This window comes from Lasioglossum baleicum, chromosome 6 (assembly GCF_051020765.1).
Source record: "Lasioglossum baleicum chromosome 6, iyLasBale1, whole genome shotgun sequence".
In the NCBI taxonomy this organism is placed as follows: Eukaryota; Metazoa; Arthropoda; class Insecta; order Hymenoptera; family Halictidae; genus Lasioglossum; species Lasioglossum baleicum.
In genome coordinates, this window is record NC_134934.1 from 13,730,939 (window position 1) to 13,757,603 (window position 26,665).

Consider the following 26,665-nt stretch of genomic DNA (forward strand, 5'->3'; position numbering starts at 1 on the left):
ATGAGGTGGTGGTTCGATGATACGCAGTTGTACGCATAATAGGGGCCGGTATCTTGTCCTGTCCTCGCACTCATAACATCTATTTCCAGAGCGGACCAACGACTAAGTTTAGATCGGCTGTTCCATATACTCGAGCCATTCGCCTACTCGGGTCCACTCGGTTGAACAAAATCTGATAAACGAACAAATAACTGAATCGCACCCACGCGACAAATCTTCGCAATCCTCACTTTCTCTCTCTTTCTCTATGGGTCGACTCTATAGTTTGTTCCATCTTGGCGTGGCCATTGAGAAGTACGAAATATCTCGCTTCCACGATGTCTTATAGGTGACGTATTATCGCCTAGGAAAAGTTGAGTACATTCTTTGAATATTGCTTAAGAAATCTGTAAAAAAGAAGTCTCTAAAAATAGTCCAAAATTGCATTATTTGTTTTTTAACTGTTTTTAGAAATGAACAGGTATTATTGACCAATAACATCGACTTTCTTGATTTTCGCAGATTACAAGCTAACGAGCGATGTGCTCACGATTGGTCGGCGATGCAACGATAATAAATGGCGTCGGTGCGTGCCGCTGAGAAGATGCGAGGCGATAAGCAGGGTTCTGCTGGCGATACTGTATTTAGGTCAGCGCAGGAGAGCGCAGGCCGCGTTACAAGCGAGATAAACACTCAAGCCCGCGATTCTCAAGATCCCCTGTCGGGCTCGGCCAAATAGACAAACCGGAAGCATCGCGTTTCGTTTCACACGGTTCCGGTAAGTTTCCTGCCCGAGCCACAAACTCTCGTTTCTCGCGGGACGAGAAACTCTCGGAGAAATCCTCTCCTCCTCGAATCGCTCGAGCGGCGTGGCGGCAGGGCTTCGATTACATCTGTTTTTTCGCATCTCGGGGCTAAAAGTAACGCGCACTAAAAATATTTCGAGCATAAAGTACCAGAAACTTTAGCGACGCGGTTCATTCGCTCGGTAACGAATGCGCCGCGTTAAGTTTCGCCTCCTCGGCCGTACGTCAAACTCGGAATGCCGAGAAGGAGCGTCATCGTTTTCACCATTTTTTCTACTTTAATCGCAGAAGCTGCAGGAACCACTCTTGCGCCAAACGATTCCGCGTATTCTTCCGAACACAACGGTGTACGAACAGCTTTTTGTAACATCGAAGACGTTTAAGCGCGTCTGAATCATATTTTAGGCGGTATGGTTCGCGCGTCAATCAATTTTCTCGGATATTGTTCTAGATTTGATTGATTTAGATGAAACAGGGATGCAATGCGTGTCGAACTTGAACTTGAAACCGCTGAACAGGTAATAAATCCGTGTATTATCGCCTGAAAGATTTATTGGCGAATAATGGCTGGTTAGTACGTTGGAACGGATACTGAACATAATTGCTCGTGCAGTTTTAGCACTTCGTTACTGTTGTTGTTATAGTGTACTGTCTCTCTCTGTCTCTCTCGAAAGATAGTCTGAGCGTCTATGGCGAATAGCAATGCGCACGCGGAAAATGCATGTGTAGAAAGGCGACGTTTAGCATTCCGCAGTTATGACGCGTTAGATTAGCGACTAGAAGGACGTGGCAGGTGCAAAAATATTCGGTGGTCATAGACGCGTGCCTGAGAAACGTGTCTGAGCGCCGATCCATTGGAGTCAGCTCGAAAACGCGACACGAATCCGAACCACTTGCGAAACCGAAGAGTGCCATTAACATAACGTAAATCAGCCGGAGCGTTGCTCATCATTCTCTCTTTCTCTTTCCCCCTTTCTCTCGCTCTTCTTCTCTGGCATGACGTTTCTCCTTTGACCCTCGAGCATTCCAGTTCCCGCTCCCATTTCCGCGAAACCGCGAGATTTACACGGCTAACGCGAATCTGCTTATTTGCCCGCGGCGAACCGTGTACTCTTCTACGCGTATCACTGGCTGGGATCCGATTTTGCTACATCGAAGCTCACTTTTCGATCTGTAATTTTCACGGTCGTCGTGAACGTATTCGTTCCTTTTTTATCCGAAACGTGACCATGTCACGATATTTTCGAAGAGCACAAGCGATTGTTAAAGGAAACACTCTAAACGGGTTGTTTTGGCTCGTAGCCTCCTTTCCGAAGTTGTTTTCGTTCAACGCCTCGTTTAGTTTTCGTTTAAATCTCAGGTAAAGAAAGTAAGCTGACTAAAAATTCAAATTTAAACGCCTTCCACATTTTACTTCACATTGTAAAACCATGTCTGAATAGAACAGTAATGGACAATAGGAATCGTCATTTTAGAATTGTCTTAGATAGAACTGTGTGCCAATGGAAAGTATTCGGACAATAGCGAAATCAGGAGAATCTGGAGAAATCCTGGAAGTAGGAAAACGGCGAAACGTATATGAAGCGTTTGCTAAATGTTTGTTGGTTCGTCTATTAGGCGATTTGATCGTTCGGAGAAAGCCAGTAACCATAGTGAGATAGTTGATCGTAGAAAAATGAAGCGAAGCTCTTCGGCCGATGGCGAGCCATAAACAGATCGACTAATTCTCGAATAACGTCGAGGCGATCCGTGGAACGGTGGAAGTGCGAGTGTTCGGGCCGTTAGGTATAGATTCTAATACGCAAAGATAGATTCACCGGTGAGGGGCGATCGTGTATATTTAGAAAAGTGCCTCAGCTTGCCAGAACCGAGAGAGACTCGTATCTTCGCGCGCTGAGCCGAGCATCGCGCCGCGTGCGAGATTTCTCTCTCGAGCCCGCTTTTTCTTCTCTACCTTCCCCACCATTCGTCTTGTCTTGTCTTCTGGGTTGCTTGTCCCTTGAGCGAGTACGCACGTGACTCGCACATTCGGGATCCCATTCTGCTAGCAAGCACGCCGCGAACCTGACAGGACTAGCATCCTCCTCTTCCTTTTTCTACTACGAATCGCGAAACGATTTCGTCATTCAGAGCGCCTGGGAAATATGCTACTGTACCGCAAGCTTGAATACATTTTAAACATTCGTGATTCACAGCTGAGAACTTCCTCCTGTCAATTTTAAACACATTTTACACTGGTTCCGGATGAGTAATATGCTTAGGTATATTTGTTGTCCCAACAGGAATAGATCGAGTTCCTCTATTTCCTGTTTAGGAAATGGCCAGAGGTTTTAATGAACCTGATCAAATGATTTTAGTATTTTCGCGTGACCACACGCGATCATTTTATTTGTCTGGATGCAATCGAGTCCCCCGGTTCAATGCGTTGTGGCGAGAATGATTGTTGCGATACAATTGTTCAAGAAGCAATCTCTGTGATAATTTTGATTAGAATAATTAAATTATTTTGAGTTTGTGGGATTTTTCGGGAAACGCATCGAAACAAGTAAGCTGACCGATGTTGTATCCGATGGAAAATCGTAACGAGTGTAATTGCAGCTTTAGCCGGACGATGCCTCGAATCGCGAAACGATTTCGTCATTCGAAGTGCCTGGGAAAGATGGCCCCCTACCCGCGGAGTAAGTCTGAAGGATGGCGTCTTAAAAATAATGTTTGCGCGAACGGTAAACACGTTCCGCTTCTTCGCGCTTCTCGGGGAAGAAAGTCTGCCCGAGTTCCACAAATTCGATCGAATTTCGAACCGATCGAAACCGTTCAAATTGACGCGTGAATTGAAAAGACCAACCCTCACAGTGGGCCAAACGGCAATTCTAGCGACGAATTCAACTTGATCAAATGAATGGGGGTGAATTACTCTTATATCTTTTGTTTTTTAATAATTAACTGATAAATTGATATTAGCGATCACAAAAACTGAAACATATTTTATTTAAACATCTTTTGCCCCACTGTACGTGGTTTTTAAGAAGTGTATTTATTTATACTGCTCGCAATAATAGTAGTAGGATTTGTTTATGTGCGTGACGTTTTGTCACAAACCGTGCACAAGGCAGTCATTAAAAATGACCCAGGGTCGGTCAAAGGGTGAAAATGACCTAACCTTAGACAAACACGATTAGACTAGCTTACTGTGAAATCGCCAGCTAAGATGTAAAGATATGCCCGCAGTGGTTGTTCTGTTCCGAAGGATCGACTTTGAATCATCGATTGGGAAACGCTTGGACGAACGCGAGCTAGTTTGGGACAAAGTAAACGTTTATAGCGGATTAATGTACGTGCTAAATTGGCCTCGATTAACGAGGCAATCGAGATAGAGAGAGGGAAGTCGGCGTGCAAGAAATTCACCTGCGTGTCCCCGGATCGAAATTAGACTCTTAATCGATGATCTAGCGCGTCGTTTCCCTGACGTTCCACGCGTTTCTAAATCGCGTGGGCGTGGAATAGTTTAATCAGCCTCGACCGCGAACATTGTCGTTACCGCGGGATCATGTTGAAACGATCAATACACAGCAGGGGCGACAGTTTCCTGTTATGTACCTCCAACAATGTGCACTTCTCTTCGAATCCTTTAGATCTTCACGTTTCAATACAACTCTGAACAAGAACCAATCGAACAACAGAAATAATGAATTTAAAAGATTGTTTCACAAGATCCCAAACGGATTCCAAACAATTACGGCTTTTGAAATTTTTCAGAAACTGCTAGAATATAAAATATGACAGAATTTCGTAGGATTTTAATTGATTTCAGATCTGTGAAAAGACTACTACCACGGAAAATAAGATTCTATTTTATTCCACTTTCTTAAAATTGGTCTACAAAAATTGAAAATTGCATAAACATCCGCAGTCTACTCATAACATTGGAAAGAGCATGGCGGACGCTTTCATCGAGCGAAAGCGAAGAAACTAGCGAGCAAAACAGAGCAATAGAGTATCCAACCAGCTGTCATCGCGTTGCGTAGGATACCGGAATAAATGTGGCAACAATGATGTAATGTAACAATTCCGATACGATATAAACAAAAACCCTGACGGAGTCGTATAATAACAGACACATAAATTTTCCACGAGCTGAAACAGCAATTGAAACCATCGAAAGACTTTGATAATTCGAGATACAAAAAGAATGTGATCAAAGTTGAAGAATGTGATCGAAGGTTGTATTTTCCGCGAAACGGGCTCGATTCTGGAAGATTCGGGGACCCGGAGAACAAGTAGAAAGATGCGGGAGCAGAGATCGGGTAGGAAATAGAACACCGTGCGAAGAAAAAGTGGGTCTTGGCCACTGTTCCCGACGAAAATAAGTTTTTCGGTCGCATCGGTGATCCGAGCGGATTAATCGACTCTTTTCTTCGCGTCGGGGAAGAACGTCGAATCTCGGAGGCGACCGGTGACTCGTTCGCTTCGAAAGTCACGGTAATCCCCGCGACCCTTCATGCTCGAGAGGTTACTCCGACTCCTGTGAAACGTTTTTGGCCGACACTCAAAACAACGATATCGTTCCTCGAATTTCCTGCGACCATTGTCTGACTAATACGGCCCGTTTCCACTCCCGGAAACTACTTTCGCGAAACGTTTATCCTTGGGCAAACTTCACGTGCCTGATCCGACTGTTTCCGATCGGTGATTCGAGATCACACGGCTACTCGTGATTATTATTCAACGGAACTCGTGATTTTCATCCCCGGATTGCGGAAAAGATATTTTCGAGCAGCTTTCCTCCACTCTAGCTAATTTTCAAGCTACTCGTTCATTTTACGATATGTTGGCGACCTAATTCCTGAAGTAATTACCATTAAATTTTCAGTGTGTGTACGTTATGGTTGGACTGTGAGGATGTTTATGCAAGACAAAAATTGTCTGCGTTAATAACAAGACGCAGGAACCACGTAGAACTCTTTTTAATCTTCTTGTTCTAACAATGTGCACGTATCATTTTTTAACAAATGCATACAATACGATGATGTGGCTGCCAACGCATTAATTATGCAGCGGGTGTCCCGAATCTCAGCATCCTCTAAAGGATAGGTGTAAAAAATGGTAGATTTACCTATAAAACATTGAAGATGACCTTGATAACTCTGGAGAAAAAGGGCTGACAAGAAATTTGACAATAATCATGTTATTTTAGCTAAAAAAATTTCCGATCGAAAACTAAGTAGTCTAAGCTGATCACGAATCGTGATTCACTCTGTATTTACCATGAGAATTCCATAGAATTCCGACTAAATTACGTCCAGCTCTAAACTTTTCTCCACGTCTTACATCCCCGACAACACGATTCTCTGGGGGAAAGAAGAATTATCTATGGAATCATGGTTCACGCGAGGGCCGGAGTTGCCGAACGGTGGGCATCGTTATTTCCGCGGCGCGTGTTTCAAGTTCATCAGTAGGGAATATCTGCGCGTCCCCACTAATTACAAGGTTTCAAGTTCAATAGCGTGCGTGGCAAAAGGGGGGGTCGCGTTGCGTGGTGGTGGGGGGAAAAGCGGTGCGTAAAATGGTAAACGGTGTGTATGCGTTGGTAACGCGTTTCACGATCTCGCCGCGCAGGATCTTTTCGGGTGGTGTGTCCTGTGGTGTTCTGCGCTAGTGGAAGGCGTCTCTGCGTGGGTGTGTAAAGCGGTGTGGTGGGGTTGACGTATCGAGCATCGATTGGCCGACAAATCCGCGCCGTCGCAGAGGCTGTAAGTCTCCGCCTCGAGGTGTCAGGACGATATTTCGTGCGGTTAGTTGGCGCGCGGGGCCCCGGTGACTGGGACGGCCACAATAGGCGCTCCGTATAAAAGGGTAGACAGGAGACAGGGCCGAAAACAACAGGATAAATCTGTAGGAAACGGAGTGACGACCACACAGTGACGACGACGAACACACGACCGAAATACACACAATCAATTCGCTAGTTCTTTTTTTTTCCAATTGTCCCCCGACAAAGAGAATTAAAAAGTGCGCGGGAGGATCTCGTCGAGCAGGAGCCGCGAGCTCCCGAGGACCCAGAGAGAAAGAGCGGGCGAGATTAGGATTTCTATATCGTGATCAGCCTCCGTTCCCTTGGATAACCTAAGGAGCTGCCTCAAGTAAGTGTTCCACTACCTCCCCCTGTTTGACACACATACACACACACGTTGGCTGGATGGTTGAGCGAGAGAACGAACGATTACGGTGCGAAAGCGTGCAAGTACGAGCGAGCTCGGGTTTTCTCGGGGACACGGTGATGACCGCCGCGATGATCGTGTTGTTGTGCATAATATCTCTGGTGCATCGAACTGCAGTGCTTCGAACTGTGTGCTACGATCCTCTGGGAACCCGATCCGGAGATCTTGTTGTCCAATCCTTATCGAGCTGGAATTAACACACAGAGAGAAAGAGAGAGAGCGAGAGCGAGAGAGAGAGAGCGAGTGTGAGAAGAGAGATAGAGAGAGTGTAACTTCTTCAGTGTTTTCGAGAGGTAGATGTTCACGTGCGATTCGTTGACCGAGCATAGTGAGCGAGAAGATCGAAACAGTGGGATCGATCGAGGATTATCGAGAGACCGATGATATGGTGTTCGATGACGAAGCTTCATTCGATAGGGTGACCTTGACACGGGAGTACGTTCAATGGCGCGGAGGGCAAGGTGGTCGCGATCGTTGGAAAATCTGAAGAACTCCTCTTTCTCGATCGTTCGGACGATGCCACGGCGGTTCCGTGAGTAATCGCCACGCGACTCTCCACCAACCACCAAGAACTATTCGTAGACTGCTATCTAGGTATCTAGGCTCGAAGTCCACTTATTTTTAGAAAGACGTAACGGGAGGAGGAACGGGTCGTCCACACGACGCCTCGATCATCCTCGTCGCCCTCGTCTTCGTCGCCGTCTTCGTCTTCCTCTTCGTCTTTCGTAGTCGTCGTCGGGCACGTTTTCTTCGGTTTTGCCCTCTCGTGTCTCCCACGACTGGCTCCATTTATCATCCTGTTTCACCGAGCGTTTTGCTCGATCGACTCGTTACCACGTCGTCCCGTCGTTTTCACCTATTATGCCCCCTCGCGGCCACCATTTTGTCCCCGTTACGATGCTCTCTCCTAGCCAAATCTTCCAAGTATCGTTTCCACAAGGCATGGAAAGTACGCTCAATCTTTCTATCACACCGTACTCTGGAAACACGGTTTCGTTATAACACAGTGCAAAGATTGCTCCTATATCACGATGCGATTTTAACACTGCGCTCGAAGATTTTTTCACCTGGAGTAGTTCCATTATGTATATAATGAAGTTTCGCGCTTAATACGTTTTCGATACAATACAGCAAGGTACAATTCGGTACAATACGCAAAAATAAGTATAACAGCGCGTTATAGTGTTCTCAAGTAGAAGTGGTTAGCCATGGTCAGACGCGTCTGCCGATTCCTGTTCAACAGGGCGTATTTCAATTTCTGTTCCTATTTCTGCCGGTTCTATACAGCAACTCGATCTTTTCTGAAAAGAAACATCAACTAGACAGTGTTATTCATCTGTCTTTGTTTACTTATATTTGCAAATCACCTGTATATCGCACGGCTCGCTTCGAACGAACGTAAACGATCGTTCTCACAGAACAGAGACTAGGGCTTTCGTGTATGTCCAAGGAGTATTAGATGAGATTTGGAACTGAAAGTTCATTAACCCTCATCCGTCCCTCATTTCGCGAACTGTCCCTCGGTGTCAAATTGACGCAGTAGCAAAAGATCGACGGAATAACCAGGTAGACAATTATTTTTCGATGTTTTTTTAATTCAAATTGATGAGTTTATAAAAGCCACGAAGTCTCGGGCGAATTTACCTACAAATAACAGAGCAGCGCAACTTATTTCGGGAAAACTGTGTGAAAGTGACACGAGTGAGGGATGGGGGTTAAAACTGACATTTCACTTTTACCCCGTGTGGTAATATATTTATTTATTTACATATATTTATATTTAATCCCTGACAGGATGTCTGAGCGATCTTTCATTCGTCGTACTTGAGTTTTGCGATATTTATAGAATCCACGGTCAGCCAATCGGTAAAATACACCTGTTGATCGTTAAACCCTGTCGAAATTACCGAGGGATGACTAATTTATTGTTTCTGGCCGCGGCTGTCATCGTCGAATCATCGCCGCGCGCCGGTTCGATGTGTCGTCCGTCTTTTTTTAACCGCAACCATTTCGCTGGGTCATTCGATTAAAGAAACCGTGATTTCCAGTTTTAAGATCGAACGATCTTTGACGTTTGGCGGTCGAAGATGACGTTAGAATACAGGCATTAGTCGTAACGTCGACAGCAATTTGAATCTTAAACTTTTACGTCCGCTTTCCTTTGATATTATTGAATGCTTGGGTGTTCAGGAGAATTCTGATCGGAACGCGACGGTGCGGTGAACGAAAGAAAATAGAAAAATGGCGGTCGGTAGGAGGATTCGATGCTCGCGTCGGTAAGGAAAAGGCTTTCGTCGACTTCGAGAATAAATCGGGCGCGTCGATATAGGATTTCGGTGGCGTCGACTCGCGTGCGTTAGCGTGGCTTTGAGTCAGTCCACGGAAATAGACGTCGGGACGCGAGTGATGCCGTGAAAATAGTAGTATAGACAGGCGAAGAGTGCGCCGGAACGCATGCCTCGACTAATAATTATAACTTGTAGGTCGGATATAGTGCGCTCGGTAAGTTTATCTCGGCATTAGCCTCTCCGATGACCTAATATTCTTCCCGTCGCCGCAATTCGAGACGTGAATCATTGCCTCGTGATGGATCCGAATTGTTCTTGGGTTATAAACCTCTGTGCGAATCCGTTCATTGCCAGAGAATCGACTAGAACCTTCGTTCCTTCGTTTCATCCCCTCTTTGTTGTATTGGACGATGATCGTCGAATCTGGCGAAAAATTCGAGAGAATCGAACGGAAAAGTCGATCGCGGTTTTCACTGCAAAGAACGCCGGCGGCACCGTTTCGCGTACGATATTTTCGTCCCGTCATTGCTACACGGTGTTCCATTCATTCCATTCTTTTTATAACCGCACGTACATTGTGCTACTTGTTATTGGGTCAGCTTGTCATCGAATGCATTACATCGCGAGAAGACAATAAAATTATGCCAAGTCGCGGCGCGCAGCTAGCCGAAAATATTGAGTCCGTCTCTCTGTGCAAGCGTTGGCGCGAAACACCTGTTCGCCCGTTAATTATCACGACGATCGTCGAGAGTAACACCCCGGCCTGCTGTCCGTCTGTATTTCGTTCGTGCAGACGCGACACGAATGCGACAACTTCGACGAAAATTCAAGTATCTCGACGAACGAGACGCAAACAACCGTTTTAACTTTCCTCCCTCACTTAACACTGTCAATCTTCGTTTCTTGTCTTCTGAGATCGATCACTGCCATTCAATATGTGCCCATAATTATGAAAGTGGTCTAAGTGAAAATGAAAAAAAAAAGCTTATCAGTCATATTTCACATAATATCATTTTAAACTAAATTAATTCAATGTACTTTTTACGATATTATGAAAAATGAACCGTCAAAACTTTAAATGCAATGGTTCAAGCCTAATAAAAGCTGTCGACTATAGTGGAAAATATCTGATTTGCATTAAAGTAGTTATTTTGTTCAATAAAAATTTATCTATTATATATTAGAGTCATATAAAATTCATGTACATAATTGTAGAAAGTGGACTGCGAGTAACTGAAGGTTAATATCTTTGGATCAATTTCATAATTATGGGCACATATGGTCGGAATACGAACTTGACAATTTGTATTGTAATGTGTAGTGGGTGAAAACGAAAACGGGGGACGTTGTCTTTGATTTCGAGAGACGAGCGGTGAATAGAGGCGCGGATGGCTGGATTAAATAGCACTATTTTCGCCCACGATGCTCCCCGTACCTTGATTTCTGCAGAACACACTTTTTCTTGGACCCACGACGACGAAACAGAGCGTGAAGCTGATTCCGAGTCGTTTCCCTGCCAGGGAGCACACGCTCGAGTCACCGAGTTTCCGATTCACAAGAATGCGTGTTCGGTGGAACAACAAACTATTTTTATGGCGAGCAACCGCGACCTCCGATCTAGGTGATTGCCAAAGTTTCCATCGAATCGAAACGCGGCCATCGTTAACTCCGTCGGGCGATCTATCTAGGCTATGAGGACGGGGCGATCTCATCGTCGTTTGATTTGATGATTGAGGCGGTAAAAGCAGCCCGTTGCAGCTTCGAATAACCTAATCTCCGTTTCCAATCTAGACCTTGTTTATCCGATCTATTTTCGATCGAAATATTCAAGATTCGTAAATCACGCCCGCTTCGAAATTCAGATCATAGAGTTTACTACGCGTCTGGTTAAATTTTGGGAATGGGTCTTGACTCAGAAAAGCGATCAATTCCATTTTCTGTTATTCTCTAGGAGAAAAAGGAAATAGAATTTTATTCCTGTTTAAATTTCCAGATTTTATTCATTTATAACGAAAATAGGTCGCTGTACTTTTCGACAGTAGAAACAATAATTCCAGTACCTTTTAATCGATGAAGAAAATTTTTATGGTGCATAAAGATCTACTACGGTCTACTGCTCACGTGTATCACGCGATGTTACAGTGCAAGGGGTTAAAATATCGAGATCTAGCGTTCTCTACAAGCATGTCCCTTTCGATCTTCGGTCATTCCCTTGTTCACTTGGCACACACGGACCCTCCTGTCAAAAGTATATCTCGAACAAAGAGCAAGGAACTCGCTGTTTGGAAAGGCCCACCGAAAATCGAGGTCGTCGACCCTGATCGCCTCTCGATAGATCGCGATATCATTCGACAATCTCTCCAAATAGATCACTCGAGGGTTTCTTCGTCTCCTAGACGCCTTGTTCTGAAAATTCTCTCTCATTGATTTGGCGATTTGTTGATCCAACGCATCAGACACGAGACACAGTTCAATAGAAATCGGCTGACACGATGTTTCTCAGACCGACACGATTTCATTCATTCTCTGTCACATTTAGTATGAAAATGTCAGCATTGTCGTAAATTAGCTGGTCTCTCGAGCCAAGAATAACATCGATTACATCTTAAGAGCGACAATTAAAATGCGTGTACCTGTTCGATCGCCAGTTTTGTAATTTTCTGCAGAGATCAACGATCAGAAGAGATATCTCAAATAACTTCTGCAAGTTGTAGGCGGGTGAAGTTAGTTTCGCGATTAATTGGATTCCATTTTAGCCGATTTGATGCTACTACGGATTTTATGCATTCGTGACAAACATGAATAGTCGAAGCTTGATCAACTTATTAGAATTATTGCATTTTGAGGAAAACATACTTTATTCGATTCCGGCGATTTCCTTTCGTTCGGTTGGAGGAAATCGGCCGGAAATAATTATTCGCGCGGACGAAACGTCTGAACCGGTTTAGTTAGATCGGTACGACGCTGCGAGGCGAGGCGGCGCGCTTGAAATTAGCGGAATCGGACGAAAATGAAAACGAAACGAGGGGAGATAGAAGGGATAGAATGAGAACGGTTGTTACGAAGCGCAGCAATCTCGGGAATGCTTTAGGGCTCGCTGCCAAGTCTTACCGTGACGTTGTAACACTTCGCCCATTCGTTCTGCCTTGCGTCTCTGCGGCGGCCCATCGGAGCGCATCGCGCGATGCACCAACCGGTCTCGATCGAAAATCGATTCCTTTGATCTTTCCTGACTCAACGAACATTACGCTTTTCCCGAGAATGAGGGGCGACTCCTTCTTTCGAGACGACTCAAATTCTATGAAATTCCGTCGACTCGCGTTGCTCATTTAATCCCAGAACGGTCCAAAATCAGTCCAGGGTTCTGTTGAATTACAATTGAATTACTTCACGAATTATAATTACAAAGTAATTCAATCACATTGCATTTGTTTTAATGAACACTCTTTGTTCAAACATCTTATCGCATAAGAAAACATGTTCATAAACATAAACATAATAATTGAGTTGTCTGCGGATGTGAATATTTTTCACATTAAGAGAGTAACGTGCACATTGAATAATTTATACTATATTGTATTTCGATTACACTCATGATTTGCATAATTAACAATTGAATTCAAAGTGAAAGGTTCGAATTAATGCAATTACAATGTAATTAAAATACAGTGTATATAAAATACAATGTAATTCAATTACAATGTAGTTAAATTAGCACAACTCCGTGTCGGTCGAATCGCAGGTGAAGCTGCAGCTGGCGATCCCTTCAGCCCTTAAGCGCACCCTTCTCTCCTCGCACCTGTTTGACTCGCGACTTGTATCGCGACCTAAATGTCTAGGTTCCTACGGTTAGATGCCAAACATAATAACCGATTACCAAGATAACTGGTCCACCTATTTTCGAGCCAAGAGCCGCATTAATAATAGAGGTGTTGCGTCATTCTGCGACCTTGGACGTCTTGGAAAATATGCTTGGAGTCTCGGATTCCACGAAAATCCACCGCTCGCCACGCTCAGGTCGCTTCCATCGTTCGTCTATTGTTCCCCGCGACATCTTGTCTGTCGCCTGTCGCTTTCGATATCATCTCGAGCCCCTTCATGTCGCATAAGCTGTAGCATTGCTGTATCCTGTGATGATTCTACGAACACAATACGGCTTATGCTTGCGTGGACACTGTACACGTGCGAATCTTTGCGCGAACTGCCAATTTCAGAAATTGACTCGGTTTATTTTCACGTTGATCTTTTCATATTTTTACTAGTTATGAACGTAATTCGTCGTTGGAGAATTTGTTCGTTTTAGTTTTCCCTCTCCAGCTTTTTGTACGCCAATGCTCATAAAACTCACACAAATTCGAAACAAGTTACTTAATAATACAAATAATAGACGAGACAACGTGCTTAATAGATTGTAGTAAAAATTGATTTTCATGTGTGGAAGATCCTAAAGAAAAATTGCTTGTAGAAAGGTCGCGATTGTAAGAAGAAGTAGATTCGAGTAGAATCCGCTGGTTTTCGTGTAGCAGGAAACGCGTCCAGTTCGAATTACATAAAGGTTCTATTTTGAATGTGTAAGAGGCGATATATCATTTCTCGGATTTGGATGTAACGCGAGGAAATATAATAATTTGGCCCGCGCAGCCCTGCGATTTGGAAACGAGAGAAGCTAACCGCGTATCTAGCCCCGACTTCTTAATCTCTCGGGCGATTAATCTTCTATTCAGCGACGCGGGCCCGTTAACGACCGTGAGAGAGACCGGTGAGCGAAGCTCGTCTCATTTCTCGCTCTTCTCTCCTCTCCTCGGGAGAACCGACTAAAATTGATACAGAAAAGCCGAGGACAGAGTCGTCCGTTGCTCTAAACTTTCCGTAATTCGACACCGTTACGTAATCGACGCTGCCAAACACGCTCGACCGTGTATCTTTGTTTTGCATTCCGAAACAACGAACCGCGAATCGCCAACCCTCCTGGCGAACCGCGCTTCTCACGCGAAATTTCGTTATTCGCATTCAATTAATTCCAACAATAATACCGCGAGTATTTTCCCTCTCCAAGAGCTGCATAGTTGAGCCAAACTCAAAGCATTGTTCATGATCAATTGATCCGTCGATCTCGACATCGGTAAAAATCGATTATTGGACAAAATAAAAATTGCTTGCATTGATTACGGAGTCAAACAGAAATTTTACTCACATCTCTACCGTATGCTTGTCACAAGGAATTTTGTAATTGATAAATTGAATTTGTTCCTCATCCTGTTTTCGATAAAGTAAGCCATAAAATGTAGAAATTGCTGGAAGATCTACAGTCTAAGCGAATGAACGATAACGATTAGACTAACACAACACATATCTTTGAGAGTTGGCACACTCTGTGATTGGTCTCAAATATTATAATCACGTTAAAAAAAAAATAAAAGAACTCCAAATCTCGAGAGTTCTTTCAGATTATTTGGGACCGCCTCTGTGTCAACTTTCGAGCTGCCAACACACAGAAAAATTCTGGGAGAATGAACGGAAACTGATAAAAGTTATTCTATCTTTTAGATCGAAGGAGGACTCCAAATCGAAAGAGGAGGCTTGATCGCGATCCTCAGGATCGAGGCGAAGAACGAGAGGTTGGATGGTGCCGCGGGTCGGTGCCGTTTGAACCAATCTCGAGGAGTCCCGGATCGGTTCGGCTCGCAGCAACGAAACAAGAGAGAAGAAGAGGAGGTGTGTCCCGTAGGAAGGGCTCTCTCGATCCAGAGGGGGAGGAGGGTGGCTCGGCACCCCGTGAGATTTCGCGGTAAAGGGGGAATCAGGTGCGAAGGCGACCCGTCGCCATGGGGGTCGCCGACGATTTCGCGCCGAGCTTCACCCAGAAGCCGCAGCTCAGGCAGGAGGACGACGGGAACCGTTTGATCTTCGAGTGTCAGTTAGTCAGCTTACCTAAACCGGAGATATCATGGTTCCGAGGCGAGACAGAGCTGAGCCCCGATGGCAGGACAAACTTCAAAATGCAGAGCGTCGGGACCAACAAGTTCCTGGTCGTCCTGGAATTGGACGACGTCATCGAGACGGACGCGGGACTCTACAAGGTCAAGGCCAAGAACAAAATGGGAGAGGTCGCGGCTTCGATTAACCTTAATTTCAGCCGTGAGTACCTTGCACTTGACTACCGGTCTAATTTAGGTACAACCGTGTCCCCCACCACCCTTTTTTTTCATCCTAAACGACCCCGTTATGCAATGCTGTCGTACTTGGAAGAATCGATCTTATTATAGATGACGCGGTCTTGACCCTTCCGGTTTCCGTTTCGGTTTCGAACACCACAGTCGTCGGCCCGAATCAGGATTTAGCAGTTCACATGCAACGAACTTGTTTAAAACTTTCATCGAATTTGTTTATTTATTTAATTGCTTATCGACAAACAGCATTTCTTTTCGTGCGAGTCCAGAAACAGAATTGAAACGAAATTTCGTTGTTTTACAGCTGTCGACGAGCCTAGGGAGAAGTAAGTCCGTCGTTCTCGGAACATTTCAATCGTTTGTCGCTTCTCTCGGCTCGATTTTTATTATTTTCTGCTAATCCTTAACCCTTGGACCACCCATTGTCTACCCATTTCTTACGGATTGAAGTGGAACGACTTGACCGTTCTTCTACGAACTATAGATGCTAGCGAAAGAACAGGATATGTTCTAATTAAACTTGAAAAATATTTAAAGTCAAGGGACAATCGAAGGTCCAAGGGTATACGCTTACGACATTTTGATTTACCGCGATTTTACGTTTGGCTCGCTTTATCATTACGCTTCTTTTCTGTTGTTGCTTTTTAGCTGCGGAGGAACCTAGTAGGCGAGGGTGAGTCGCGGTTGCTCCCATTGCTAACGTTTTCACTGTGTGTGTTCACATTTGTTTGTTTTTTTAACGATTTTAGCCCTTTGACTGCGGATCGATAATAAAATAATAATATAAATAAAAAGTATACCGACTAAGAAGCTCGCAAAAGTTTATGGGGATTACGGATAAAGCACAGACAGTCTAATCAAACATTTCAAAGTGATTTTAGACTCTATTTTAATAAACATTCTTTTCATTAACTGTTGATAGGTGTGATACATAGTCAAAGGGTTACTCGGAGTGTGTCAGTCGCGTCCCAGATTGTTCGGCAAACTTTCGAGCGACGAGTGACCGTTTTCATCCGCTAGAGACGCAGGTCGAGCGTGTTACAGGCGCAACGAGTGGTTTCGTCGATAATGTTTAGGTGCACGTCAAATGCGGTTGGACAAAAATAACCGTCGCGGAATGCTCGCTATTCTTGGGCGCGTTCACGTGCGCTCGAGAAAGAGCGCTAGAAATGAAGGAGAGAGAAAGAGATAGTTAGCGCGCGTCCGATAACAGCAACGACACCACCGCCTAAGCCTCTTCTAAGCTGGCTCTGATCGTTCAATTTTCTTCTTCTGCCCACGCATACACGGGGCTGACTGGCCCGCTTCGAAATAGCATCGGGAACCACTCCTTTTCTATTTTCATCCCTAATCGCCTCGCCGGCCGTACGATTCAGGGCACACGCGATTTTCCGCGGTACTTTCGCAAGATTCGCGCGGAAAGACCCACGCAAAATCGAATGGAAACTTACAGAGTCGCTGATTCGCTCGATCAATCCACTCTCCGCGAAATAGAAAGCAAACTTTCAATAATCTCGAAGACTGATTAATCGATTCTTCTATTATTTTGTTGGCATTGAACGCACCCCACTTTTCTCTAAATGCAGATCTCCAACAAAAATCAAAAGGCAGCTGAAATCGCACAAATTTCATTCGAACAATTCGGTATTACTGAATCATCCCCCTTGCTTTCTATCTATGAGGGACGTATCTCCTATAGAGGTTGGAAGAAGTCCACGAACGTCGAGTTCCATTATCGAATTAATTGAAATGTTCCCGAGGCAGTTGTGGCACATTTAACCCCTTGCACTATACTAGAACTTCGGTGTAGTTCATAATTTCCTGAAAGGAAAAGAAAATTCGTATTTATTGTACACATACAAGTCCGTATAAATTCATGGAGGTCTCGTCAACTTGAAAGACATGGAATATTTTCGAGTTTGAATAATTTGAAAGTGGAATGGAAACGATCCACGGCTAGAGGCGCCATGTTGAAGTCTGTTTCGCTGCTTCGTTTCGGATTCGTGAAGTTTCGTGCTGAAGCAGCAGGAATTGGGTCGAAAGTTGGTTCTCCGGGGGCCATCGCGACGAGACGTTGTATTTTCGGCGCGGATCGACAGACGTGATTCCCGTGAATTTCTAAAAGTAACGCGAGCCTTCGACGCATTCTCACCGCTTCCGAATATTAGCTGCTCTCCGTCGCGAAAATCGCTTTGGCGAACACGACAAAAATCGTCCGCTCGAAACTCGCTCTCGATATGATGATCGAGCGAATCGGCCGATCACACGACCAACAGAGTGAAAAGGGTGAACAGAGTCAGAGGAAACAGCTGCAGCCTACTTCTTCGCTAAAGTTAGGCTCGCCTCTGTGCTCTCCTCTCGCGCGATCGTGCTCGTCTCACCGTTCCGAACGATCTTTCCTCCCGTTTCTTTATTTTCCCCGATCTGCTCGGAACAAACGAGACATGGGGCGACACAGAAACATACTAAATGTTATTCTCGGTTAAAAACAGTCAAGATTCGAGTCTTCGAAGGGATCCGTATAAAATGGAAATGTCTTCGGTCGGCAGAAAAATTTGTTGTCAGAATGAAAATAGATCCGAATGCAAAGTGTTAACGGGAAACGACGTATCATGGAATGGTCGCCAATATATTATAAATGTTATTCTCGTTTAAAAACAGTCAAGATTCGATTCTTCGAAGGGATCCGTATAAAATGGAAATGTCTTCGGTCGGCAGAAAAATTTGTTGTCAGAATGAAAATAGATCCGAATGCAAAGTGTTAACGGGAAACGACGTATCATGGAATGGTCGCCAATATATTATAAATGTTATTCTCGTTTAAAAACAGTCAAGATTCGAGTCTTCGAAGGAATCCGTATAAAATGGAAATGTCTTCGGTCGGCAGAAAAATTTGTTGTCAGAATGAAAATAGATCCGAATGCAAAGTGTTAACGGGAAACGACGTATCATGGAATGGTCGCCAATATATTATAAATGTTATTCTCGGTTAAAAACGGTCAAGATTCGAGTCTTCGAAGGAATCCGTATAAAATGGAAATGTCTTCGGTCGGCAGAAAAATTTGTTGTCAGAATGAAAATAGATCCGAGTGCAAAGGAAGCGACGTATCATGGAATGGTCGTCAACGTGTAATGCGATGGTCAGTAAGTAATATAATGTGTTTGTACGTGTATCACAGAGAGAAAGAGGAAATCTCGGATGATTTTCCGGGTGAAAATTCGTTTCTCGCGACGCGTATCGCGGCTTGAATGAACGCGTCGCGTCGGCCGTTGAACCCGGGTTTTAAAGGGGCTCTTTATTGATGAGACGTCGCTGAGACCGGCCATTAGCGATTCTCTTCCTGCTAGGTAACAACGAGGCCGCAGTACGATACCGTTCGTTCGTAGACAGGCGCTGTCTAAACAAAACAGAAAAGTTATTCCTGGCGTCGGCCACCGCATAATCGAGCGGAGATCCTCCTCTAGCGAGTACGTCGAGCGTAGAAAATGGTTCGTCCCCGTCTTGCCAAGCGACCGAGCCTCGTCGAGAAGGTATTCTGTCTCGCTGCGACGGTTCCTTGACAGCCGGGTGACAATCGCCGACGAAACTCGACACGAGACATCCTTGCGACTTCAAAACGCAGCACGGTTCCTCGCTTTTTCGCGGTCCGACGCTCTAGCGGCTTAATAAATAGAACTTTTGCAATATCATGTTAGAATAACGCGGGACCAGGAAACAATCGAATAAGCACGAGGACAATGCTCGGAGGCGGCCAATTTTTGCTGACGATGACAGTTTTTGACGAGATATGAATCTACAGACTTTTGAGAAACCGAAAAGCGCATACACTCCCGTCCACAAATCAATTGTTTTGATTACATGTAGCTATGATACTAGAAAATTAAATGTGTACATATCCTATTTCAATGAATGTTGGTAAAAAGAGATTGAGAAATTGTGGGACGATTATGGACAGCTCTTGCCAAATTGGATAACAATTACCCCACTTAAATTTGAAAAATTAATAAATGTAAGAATAACAATTAAAATGTAGAAAATATAGGATATTTTGATCAGATTTCTGAGTACCATTTTTATTTCATAATATAGGTCCTTTAATAACAAAAAGGTGTCCGGTGGCTTAAGGACGGGAGTGTATCAGTGGACTGCAGGTGTTCATGCAAAATAAAGATTTTCTGTATCAGTTGCACGAGCCAGGAGCCAAATAGACGGTGATTTCAAATGAACTGTTAATTAATGTTCCGTTAATCGTTCTTCTGTTTGAAATCGCATCAATTTCTGTCATCGGTCTTCCCGAAATCAAGAATCTGGCCGCGTCTGACCAAGCGCCGACCTATTCTACTGCCTGCTCGAACACGCACTAACTAATCGTCTGCTCGATCGTTTCGAAAGTGTTGCAACGAACATAACAGCTGTTGTCGCGCGTAACACGTAGATGCGGCTGTCCGGTGTCCCTCAGTTGTGTGCGTGCCCGTGTGTTTTTGCGTGTGATATTATGTGGCAGCAAGAATAACAGCTTCGATAATCGGCTCTTGTAATTCTTGATCGCCGGTTGCAGACAAATCGACGGCATCGCGCCAACTTTCGCGAAAAAGCCCGCAATCAGACAGGAGGACGATGGTAAACGACTACTTTTCGAATGTCGCATCACAGCCGATCCCACGCCAAAAGTTACGTGGTTTCACGATGGAAGTATGGTCAAAGACTCACCGAGGCACAAGGTTAGCCAACCCGCTTCGAATTCCCTTCCCTCTTGTTTCACGAATCTTTCGAAAACCTCTTTCAGCTAAACAAAACAGTTGGCAAGATATATTGCTACAGATATTCGATTTTTAGTGATTTATTCAACGGAGATCATTTCGTTCCGTGATTTATTCGCTTTACGAACAACTCGCTGTAAATTATAAATAAGCTACACGTGTCACCGTTAACTTTGCTTTCGTTGCGTTCAAGCGACTCTCATTTACGCGATGATTTTAATGATGTACTTGCACCGAACAGTTGTTAATATCATACGCTGGAAATTTCAGCTGACCGTCGACAAAGATGGCCACTCGTACTTCGCGACACTGGAAATTAAAAATGTGACCGTCGAGGATGCTGGCAAATACAAGGTCACCGCGAAGAACGAGCTCGGCGAGTCTAACGCCACCATTTCCTTAAACTTCGACAGTAAGTACCATATTAGTTCAGCAGATTTTTTGCTACCTGTGTACTCATACGCCGACGACACGGCTCACGTTTCTCAAAACAATTATAGTTCATTGTACAATCTCTTGGCAATATTTTATACATCGCTCGAGCCGATAGTTTCTATACTTGTATGCAGATTTTTATGGACTACTTTACAGAAATCAGAAAAAGTAAAAATGATTTCAATACAATGCTCTTCTATATTTTTTAAACTTGAGAACACCATAAAAATTTGTAGAAATTCGCCTGGGGGAAACGTAAACCGGGTCGATCGGTATCCATCACTCCACTTTTCGTTGCCTTCACTCATTCGGGATGTATATCGATGATCCTCTCTCTCTTTCTTCAGCCACACACTTTCACTTCTTCGTTTCAGTCTCTCTCACCCCTGTTTCACGATTCGTCCACAGCACAATCATGGTCGACTTATCTCGCAGTCTTTATTACTTATTTTTTCCGTCCAACCTCTCTTTTCTCACTTCTTTGCCTCTTTTTTTCTCTTTCTGTCTCCATCTCTTTCTCTATTCTCCGTACATCACTGTTTCCATCCGTACGTTTGACATTTATTTTTTAATGGTTTATCTCGGTCGAGCAATGAGCACGTATCGATTGTTTAGCTCGACGGAGCGACGATATACAGCCCGGTTGATCGTGGTCGATCGACTAAAAGGAGCATAAGCGACCAAGGTGTATAACTATAATCGGAGAATAACGATAATTCTAATTCAAAGTTCTGTTTAATAATCAGTAACGAACACGCTGCTTCTATCACGTATTAATATCGATCGATCTACGTGTCGCATGGTCAAGCTTCTCCAAAAAAATCTCAAACGACCATTTCGAAAATGATCGAAGAGCTCGACGCGAAACGTAGATCGATATCTCACGCTGACGCTTCGTTAGGTTGCTGCAATCGCGCACATTTTTTTTCTATTTCGTTCGCGCGCAACGTTGTTTCCAATGTGCAACACTGTTCACCCAGACAACAGTTCAGAACGCGATTATGTCATATTATTTGAATACAACGCAACCAACACTCGCGTAGATCTTTCATTAGGCTCGTTAGACTTGAACGTGCTTTCGCTTCCTTCACGACCCCTCTGATCGTGACTTTTAAACATGTTTCGTCACAGCAGTGGCTTTCACTTTTCCGAAGACTGCGAAAATGCGTTCGAGTCTGTAATTGTTCGCAGCGCTGTACAGCCTTCCCTCGCATAGTGTGACTTTCGTCCCTATGGATAGTGTTACTTCTTTATCCCGCCGATTGCAATGATAACGCAAAACTTTTTTGTTTATTTATATTTGTGAGATTTCCCTGGTTAAAAGAAGACCAAACTCGATATCGGTAAATATGGTCCGAATTATGCCGTATGTAGACTCATTTTAATTAGAAAAATCTCGCAAATACGTTGGTAACAGTTCTGTAAAAAAAAAAGAATGAAAAATGTTCGGCAAACGTTAAAGAACGTAGTTCTAATCTTTCTGAGCCTCCACACCCCTGAGATAGTAACACTATGCGAGGAAAGACTGTGCTTCGCTCTCGGGCAGTAGACGTATAACTCGCTTAACAACCAGTTGTTGTTCTTTGTCTTTGTCGTGGAAACACTCTAAACAAACTCACCAAACGATTAATTCTGCGCTCGTACAAGAACCGATTTCGTCGCGAGAGCATCGGCCATATTGGTTGAGGTGTTCAACAGGAGAGAACGGATAAAGGAAAAATGTCGACGAGAGCAACCTAAGTTAGTAGATGTCGTTTGTAAGATCTCGAACCTAGGGAAACGTAAGAGGTAAATAATGTGATTAGTGTGAGAGGATAGTGTCTAATGGCAGGATGGGAGCGCAGCAGCGTGAAAATCGAATCGATACGTGGCTCTGACCTTGCATCGAAGGGCTTAAACCTTCCGCAACCAGGTCGAGAACCGATCGTGATGACTGCGGCGGGATTAAGCGACCGTATACACACTTTAAACACTATGATAAAAAGGGATGTATCGACACGTAGAATTGATTTGTGTGAACGTAGGCGACGAGGCGCCCGTACCCGACGACGGTATTAAACCGACCTTCACCGAACGACCGGTAATAAGGCAATCCGACGACGGTAACACCATCACCTTCGAATGCCGACTTGTCGGCGATCCGAAACCGAGTGTCAATTGGTAAGATCATGCGTGTCCCCGTGCACGAGCAACATCTAGTTAGCCGAGACGCGAATACCGATTTGATAGCCCTCGGAGATATCCTCCGGTTCAATTCGAGTAGACTGGTCTCGGAGATCGGTCGATAGGACACTGGAATCCATTGGAATTTCCCACAATTCAGATTAGCTTCCCTGCTAGACAAAAGTGAGAATTTCGATTATGCATTTACAGGTTTTTCACTCCAAATTCACCCTCTTGCTAATCAAAAGTAAAAGAAATAAATTGTTAAGAAATTCAAAATTTCATTTACTGCAGAGATGTATTCTGATTAATTCATTTCAAAAATGAAAGTACATATGTATTTATGGAAGCGTATTGAGTCTTATGTTTCCCTCTCAGGGTGAGTCTTGTAACGTGACGACCTCAAATAACTCGTGAGTTATTTGTCGTACGAAAACAATGTTCAAACAAATGTATGGTTCCTAGGGGACATACAGTGCTGCAATCTGATTTTTGTTACTTCGGTTTTTTATCAAGATATGAAGGTCACCTTCAGTTTTTTTAAATAGAATGCCCAATATTTTTACTCGAACTCGGATGAAGCACAAGATTCTACGTAAACAAGTATTGACCTTCGCGTATCGTAAATCTAATAGTTAACGAGATATTATCGAAATCATTTTCCATATGTACTTATTCAAATTGAGGGATATCAGTTCAAGTACCTACTAGGTTCCAGGTAACTATTATACATATGGGAAATTATATCGATAATATGTCGTTAACTATTAGATTTATGATACACGATGGTCAATACCTTTTTACGTAGAATTTTGTGCTTCATCCGAGTTCGAGTAAAAATATTGGGCATTCTATTTAAAAAACTGAAGGTGACCTTCATATCTTGATCAAAAATCGAAGTAACAAAAATCAGATTGCAGCACTGTATGCCCCCCTAGGAACCATACAACATTTGTTTGAACATTGTTTTTGTACAACAAATAACGTACGAGTTATTTGAGATCGTCACGTTACAAGAGTCACCCTGTATAATGACACTGTTCTCGTGTGTCCAATAAATATGTAATTTAATCTAAGTGAAATTGATTTGCAAAAGCGTAAAATTGATTTATAAAAAGGTGAATTTGGGGTGCAAAACCTATATTATGAAAGTTAGTAGGCGAGTTTTGAAGCAGTGAAAGATTGAAGGATTTTAGTTTTGAACTTACATTAGAGAATTAATTATTATTGAAGAACGCACGAGGTAAATGTGCATTAGCAAGAGCAACAAAATATTTTAATAGGAGAAGATTAAGAGAAGAATTGAAGTGTCCTATCGGCTCTCCTGCAAAATCCAGCTACCCCGTTTTGTCGGACAATACCCGGACCCGCATGCTCTTCGAATAGCCCTCTCGATCCTGCGAATTCTTCGTCGTTGCGTATTTTCGGAAAATCGCGCGTCGAGAAGCATGGCAGCAGGTGTTCTGACCCGTCCGATGATTAGGTATCACGGTACCGAAGAGGTGAAAGAAGGAGGAAGATACAGCGTGTCTCTGGAACTCGACCAGAAGCTGTACCATCTCGTCCGTTTGAAGATCGACAACGTGGCGAAGGGAGACGCCGGCGAATACAGAGCCGTCGCGAAGAATAAACACGGACAAGGAGTGGCGACGATTAATCTCAACTTCGAAGGGGGCGATAAATTAAAGTATGAATCCGGTGACGTAAGCCTGGTGGTCGTCGTGACGCTAGAACATTCTTTTTTTCATTTATACTCATTTTTCTATACTTCCCACTGTTGTTCCTTCTCCGAGGAAATTACTGGCTTTCGGAGGGGTTAACTTTATAATGAATTGCAGTAGGAATTTTGGAATGTTTGAAGCTAATCTCTCAAATTGAAGCTAAAAGATCGCACTTTATGATAGGATCGTGTAGGTTTAAAAGAAAATTCGAAGTCATGTCGAAAAATTAAGAAATCCCGACCGGAAGCTCGGAGCAAAACGATTGGATTTTCACACACACACAGGGGTGACTTCCAATCAATTTTAAAATATATTCCTGTGAGAATTTCTAAACAATTGAAGGCTTAGATTGAAGAAAATGCATCAGAAAAATGTGATAAACTCTTGAAAGAATTTCTAGAAGAGGAAATGGTGGGAAGTGTTGAATAACGATAGCGTCGCGACGACAGTAGGCCTCGTCGAAGAAAGAAGAAGGTCTGTCCCGTGCAGATCCGGTCTCCGGACAGAGAGAAACGGAGAACGGAACTGGCGGACAGGGATGGTTTGACGAAAATCGATTACACGCAGAATACCGGACGGTAAGCCGCCGCGTTTCCCGAAGAAACCGACGATCCGACAGGAGGGCGACATCCTGATTATGGAGTGTATCCTGGAAGCGCACCCGGTACCGGACATTACGTGGTACCAGGGACAGAAACCGATCACCGACAGCACGCGCGTCAAGATGTCGCGCAAGGCCACCGGAAAGGACACGTATTTGCTCACGCTCGAGATCTCGAATCCGACCAAGGCCGACGGCGGAAATTACCGGTGCAACGCGTTTAACAACTTCGGCGAGAGTAACGCCAACATCTCCCTCAACTTTCAAGGCAAGTCCTTTTCCACCGATGCAACGCGACCGGAGTCTCTCGTTGGTTCCTCCATCAAGTTTCGACTGTCGATTTTTGCCCGATTTTTTGCACCGTCTCTCAAGATCGCACGGCGCGTGATATTTTTGCAATCTGGCTGAACGCGATCTTATCTTTGTGTATTTTTTAGTTGTTTAACATCTAGACTAGATCTGTTTAATCGTCCATTAATGGCTGTTTCTTGGAATAATTTTTATATTTTCCGATGGAACGCGAGCGTTCTGTTACCCGATAAGTCTGGATTACCATCCAAATTCGACCGCGTCTACCAAGATTGCTAAAATACCACGTGTACGTGGTCTGAGGATTTTTTGGAGTTGCCGCGACTGTTTTGGGAACCATCAGAGAGACCAACGAGACACAAGCCCGTCGAGAGCCCCTTCTCTACACTCCTAGCACGTTCTTCCTGTCAGAGTCGTTCGAACCCGCTTCCCAGAGGAACTTCGCTTCTCTGGACCCGCGTCTCTTCTCTTTCTCGCGTCGTTCGTAACCGTAAACGAACGAAGTTGTTTCTTTCGTGTAGGTCTCTTGTCCCAAGATCAGGTAAGTGAGTACGTAGCGCTGATGCTGGCTAACCTTTGAGTCGTTCTCTCATCGCTTTCTAACTCGTGCGCGATCCCGTCTGGATTCTCCAGCCGGGTGTCGCGATCAATGCATTTCAAATCACTAATCTCGAAGGGGATACCCAAAACCCTCTGTAACTTCCACGAACTGGACCGCAATTCTTCTCTCGAGGTGGTACTTGGGAAATTGCGATCCGGTGATGATCGTTTCCGGTGGGATCACTGCTGGAAACGATTGTACGTTGGAGGATGATAATGTCTAACCGTGGATCTTTCCAAGATGCAGAAGAGGGGCCTGGTTTCGCGCCGACGTTCGTCGAGAAACCGCGTATCATTCCGAACGAAACCGGCACCCTGATCACGATGAAGTGCAAATGCAAGGCGAACCCGAAACCGGACGTGACGTGGTTCCGGGGGACCAACGTGGTCAAGGAGTCCTCCAAGATCTCGATCAAGACCAAGACCGTCGAGGAGGATGTGTACGAACTGATCATGGAGATCAAGGTCAGTGGTGTCGATTGTTCACGTGGACTACTCGAGTAATTCCTTCGAATCTGATCATTTGAAGCAGAACTTTAGGGATTTATGAAGTGTATGTTAGCTTAAACAACAGATGGAAGTTCGCACTTTATGACATATACATTTAGGTTTGC

The 26,665-nt window shown here is 44.2% G+C and overlaps 1 protein-coding gene across 15 annotated transcripts in view; it reads left to right on the plus strand.

The window, feature by feature from the left end:
- Positions 1 to 6,453: 6,453 nt before the first annotated feature.
- The window catches only part of Bent (projectin protein bent), a 94,491-nt gene continuing 74,279 nt past the window's right edge, over positions 6,454 to 26,665 (plus strand). For 3 of the 15 annotated variants that reach the window (XM_076424929.1, XM_076424930.1, XM_076424934.1), the window contains exons 1-9: positions 6,462 to 6,925; positions 14,839 to 15,429; positions 15,766 to 15,787; positions 20,021 to 20,183; positions 20,493 to 20,634; positions 22,682 to 22,817; positions 24,304 to 24,507; positions 25,109 to 25,410; positions 26,299 to 26,516. In XM_076424929.1, coding sequence (XP_076281044.1) covers positions 15,117 to 15,429; positions 15,766 to 15,787; positions 20,021 to 20,183; positions 20,493 to 20,634; positions 22,682 to 22,817; positions 24,304 to 24,507; positions 25,109 to 25,410; positions 26,299 to 26,516 — 1,500 coding nt within the window. In that variant the 5' untranslated portion in view covers positions 6,462 to 6,925; positions 14,839 to 15,116. Of the gene's footprint in view, positions 6,926 to 14,838; positions 15,430 to 15,765; positions 15,788 to 20,020; positions 20,184 to 20,492; positions 20,635 to 22,681; positions 22,818 to 24,303; positions 24,508 to 25,108; positions 25,411 to 26,292; positions 26,517 to 26,665 lie in introns of all 15 variants that reach the window. The other 12 variants (XM_076424926.1, XM_076424925.1, XM_076424924.1 and 9 more) reach the window with 8 other exon arrangements.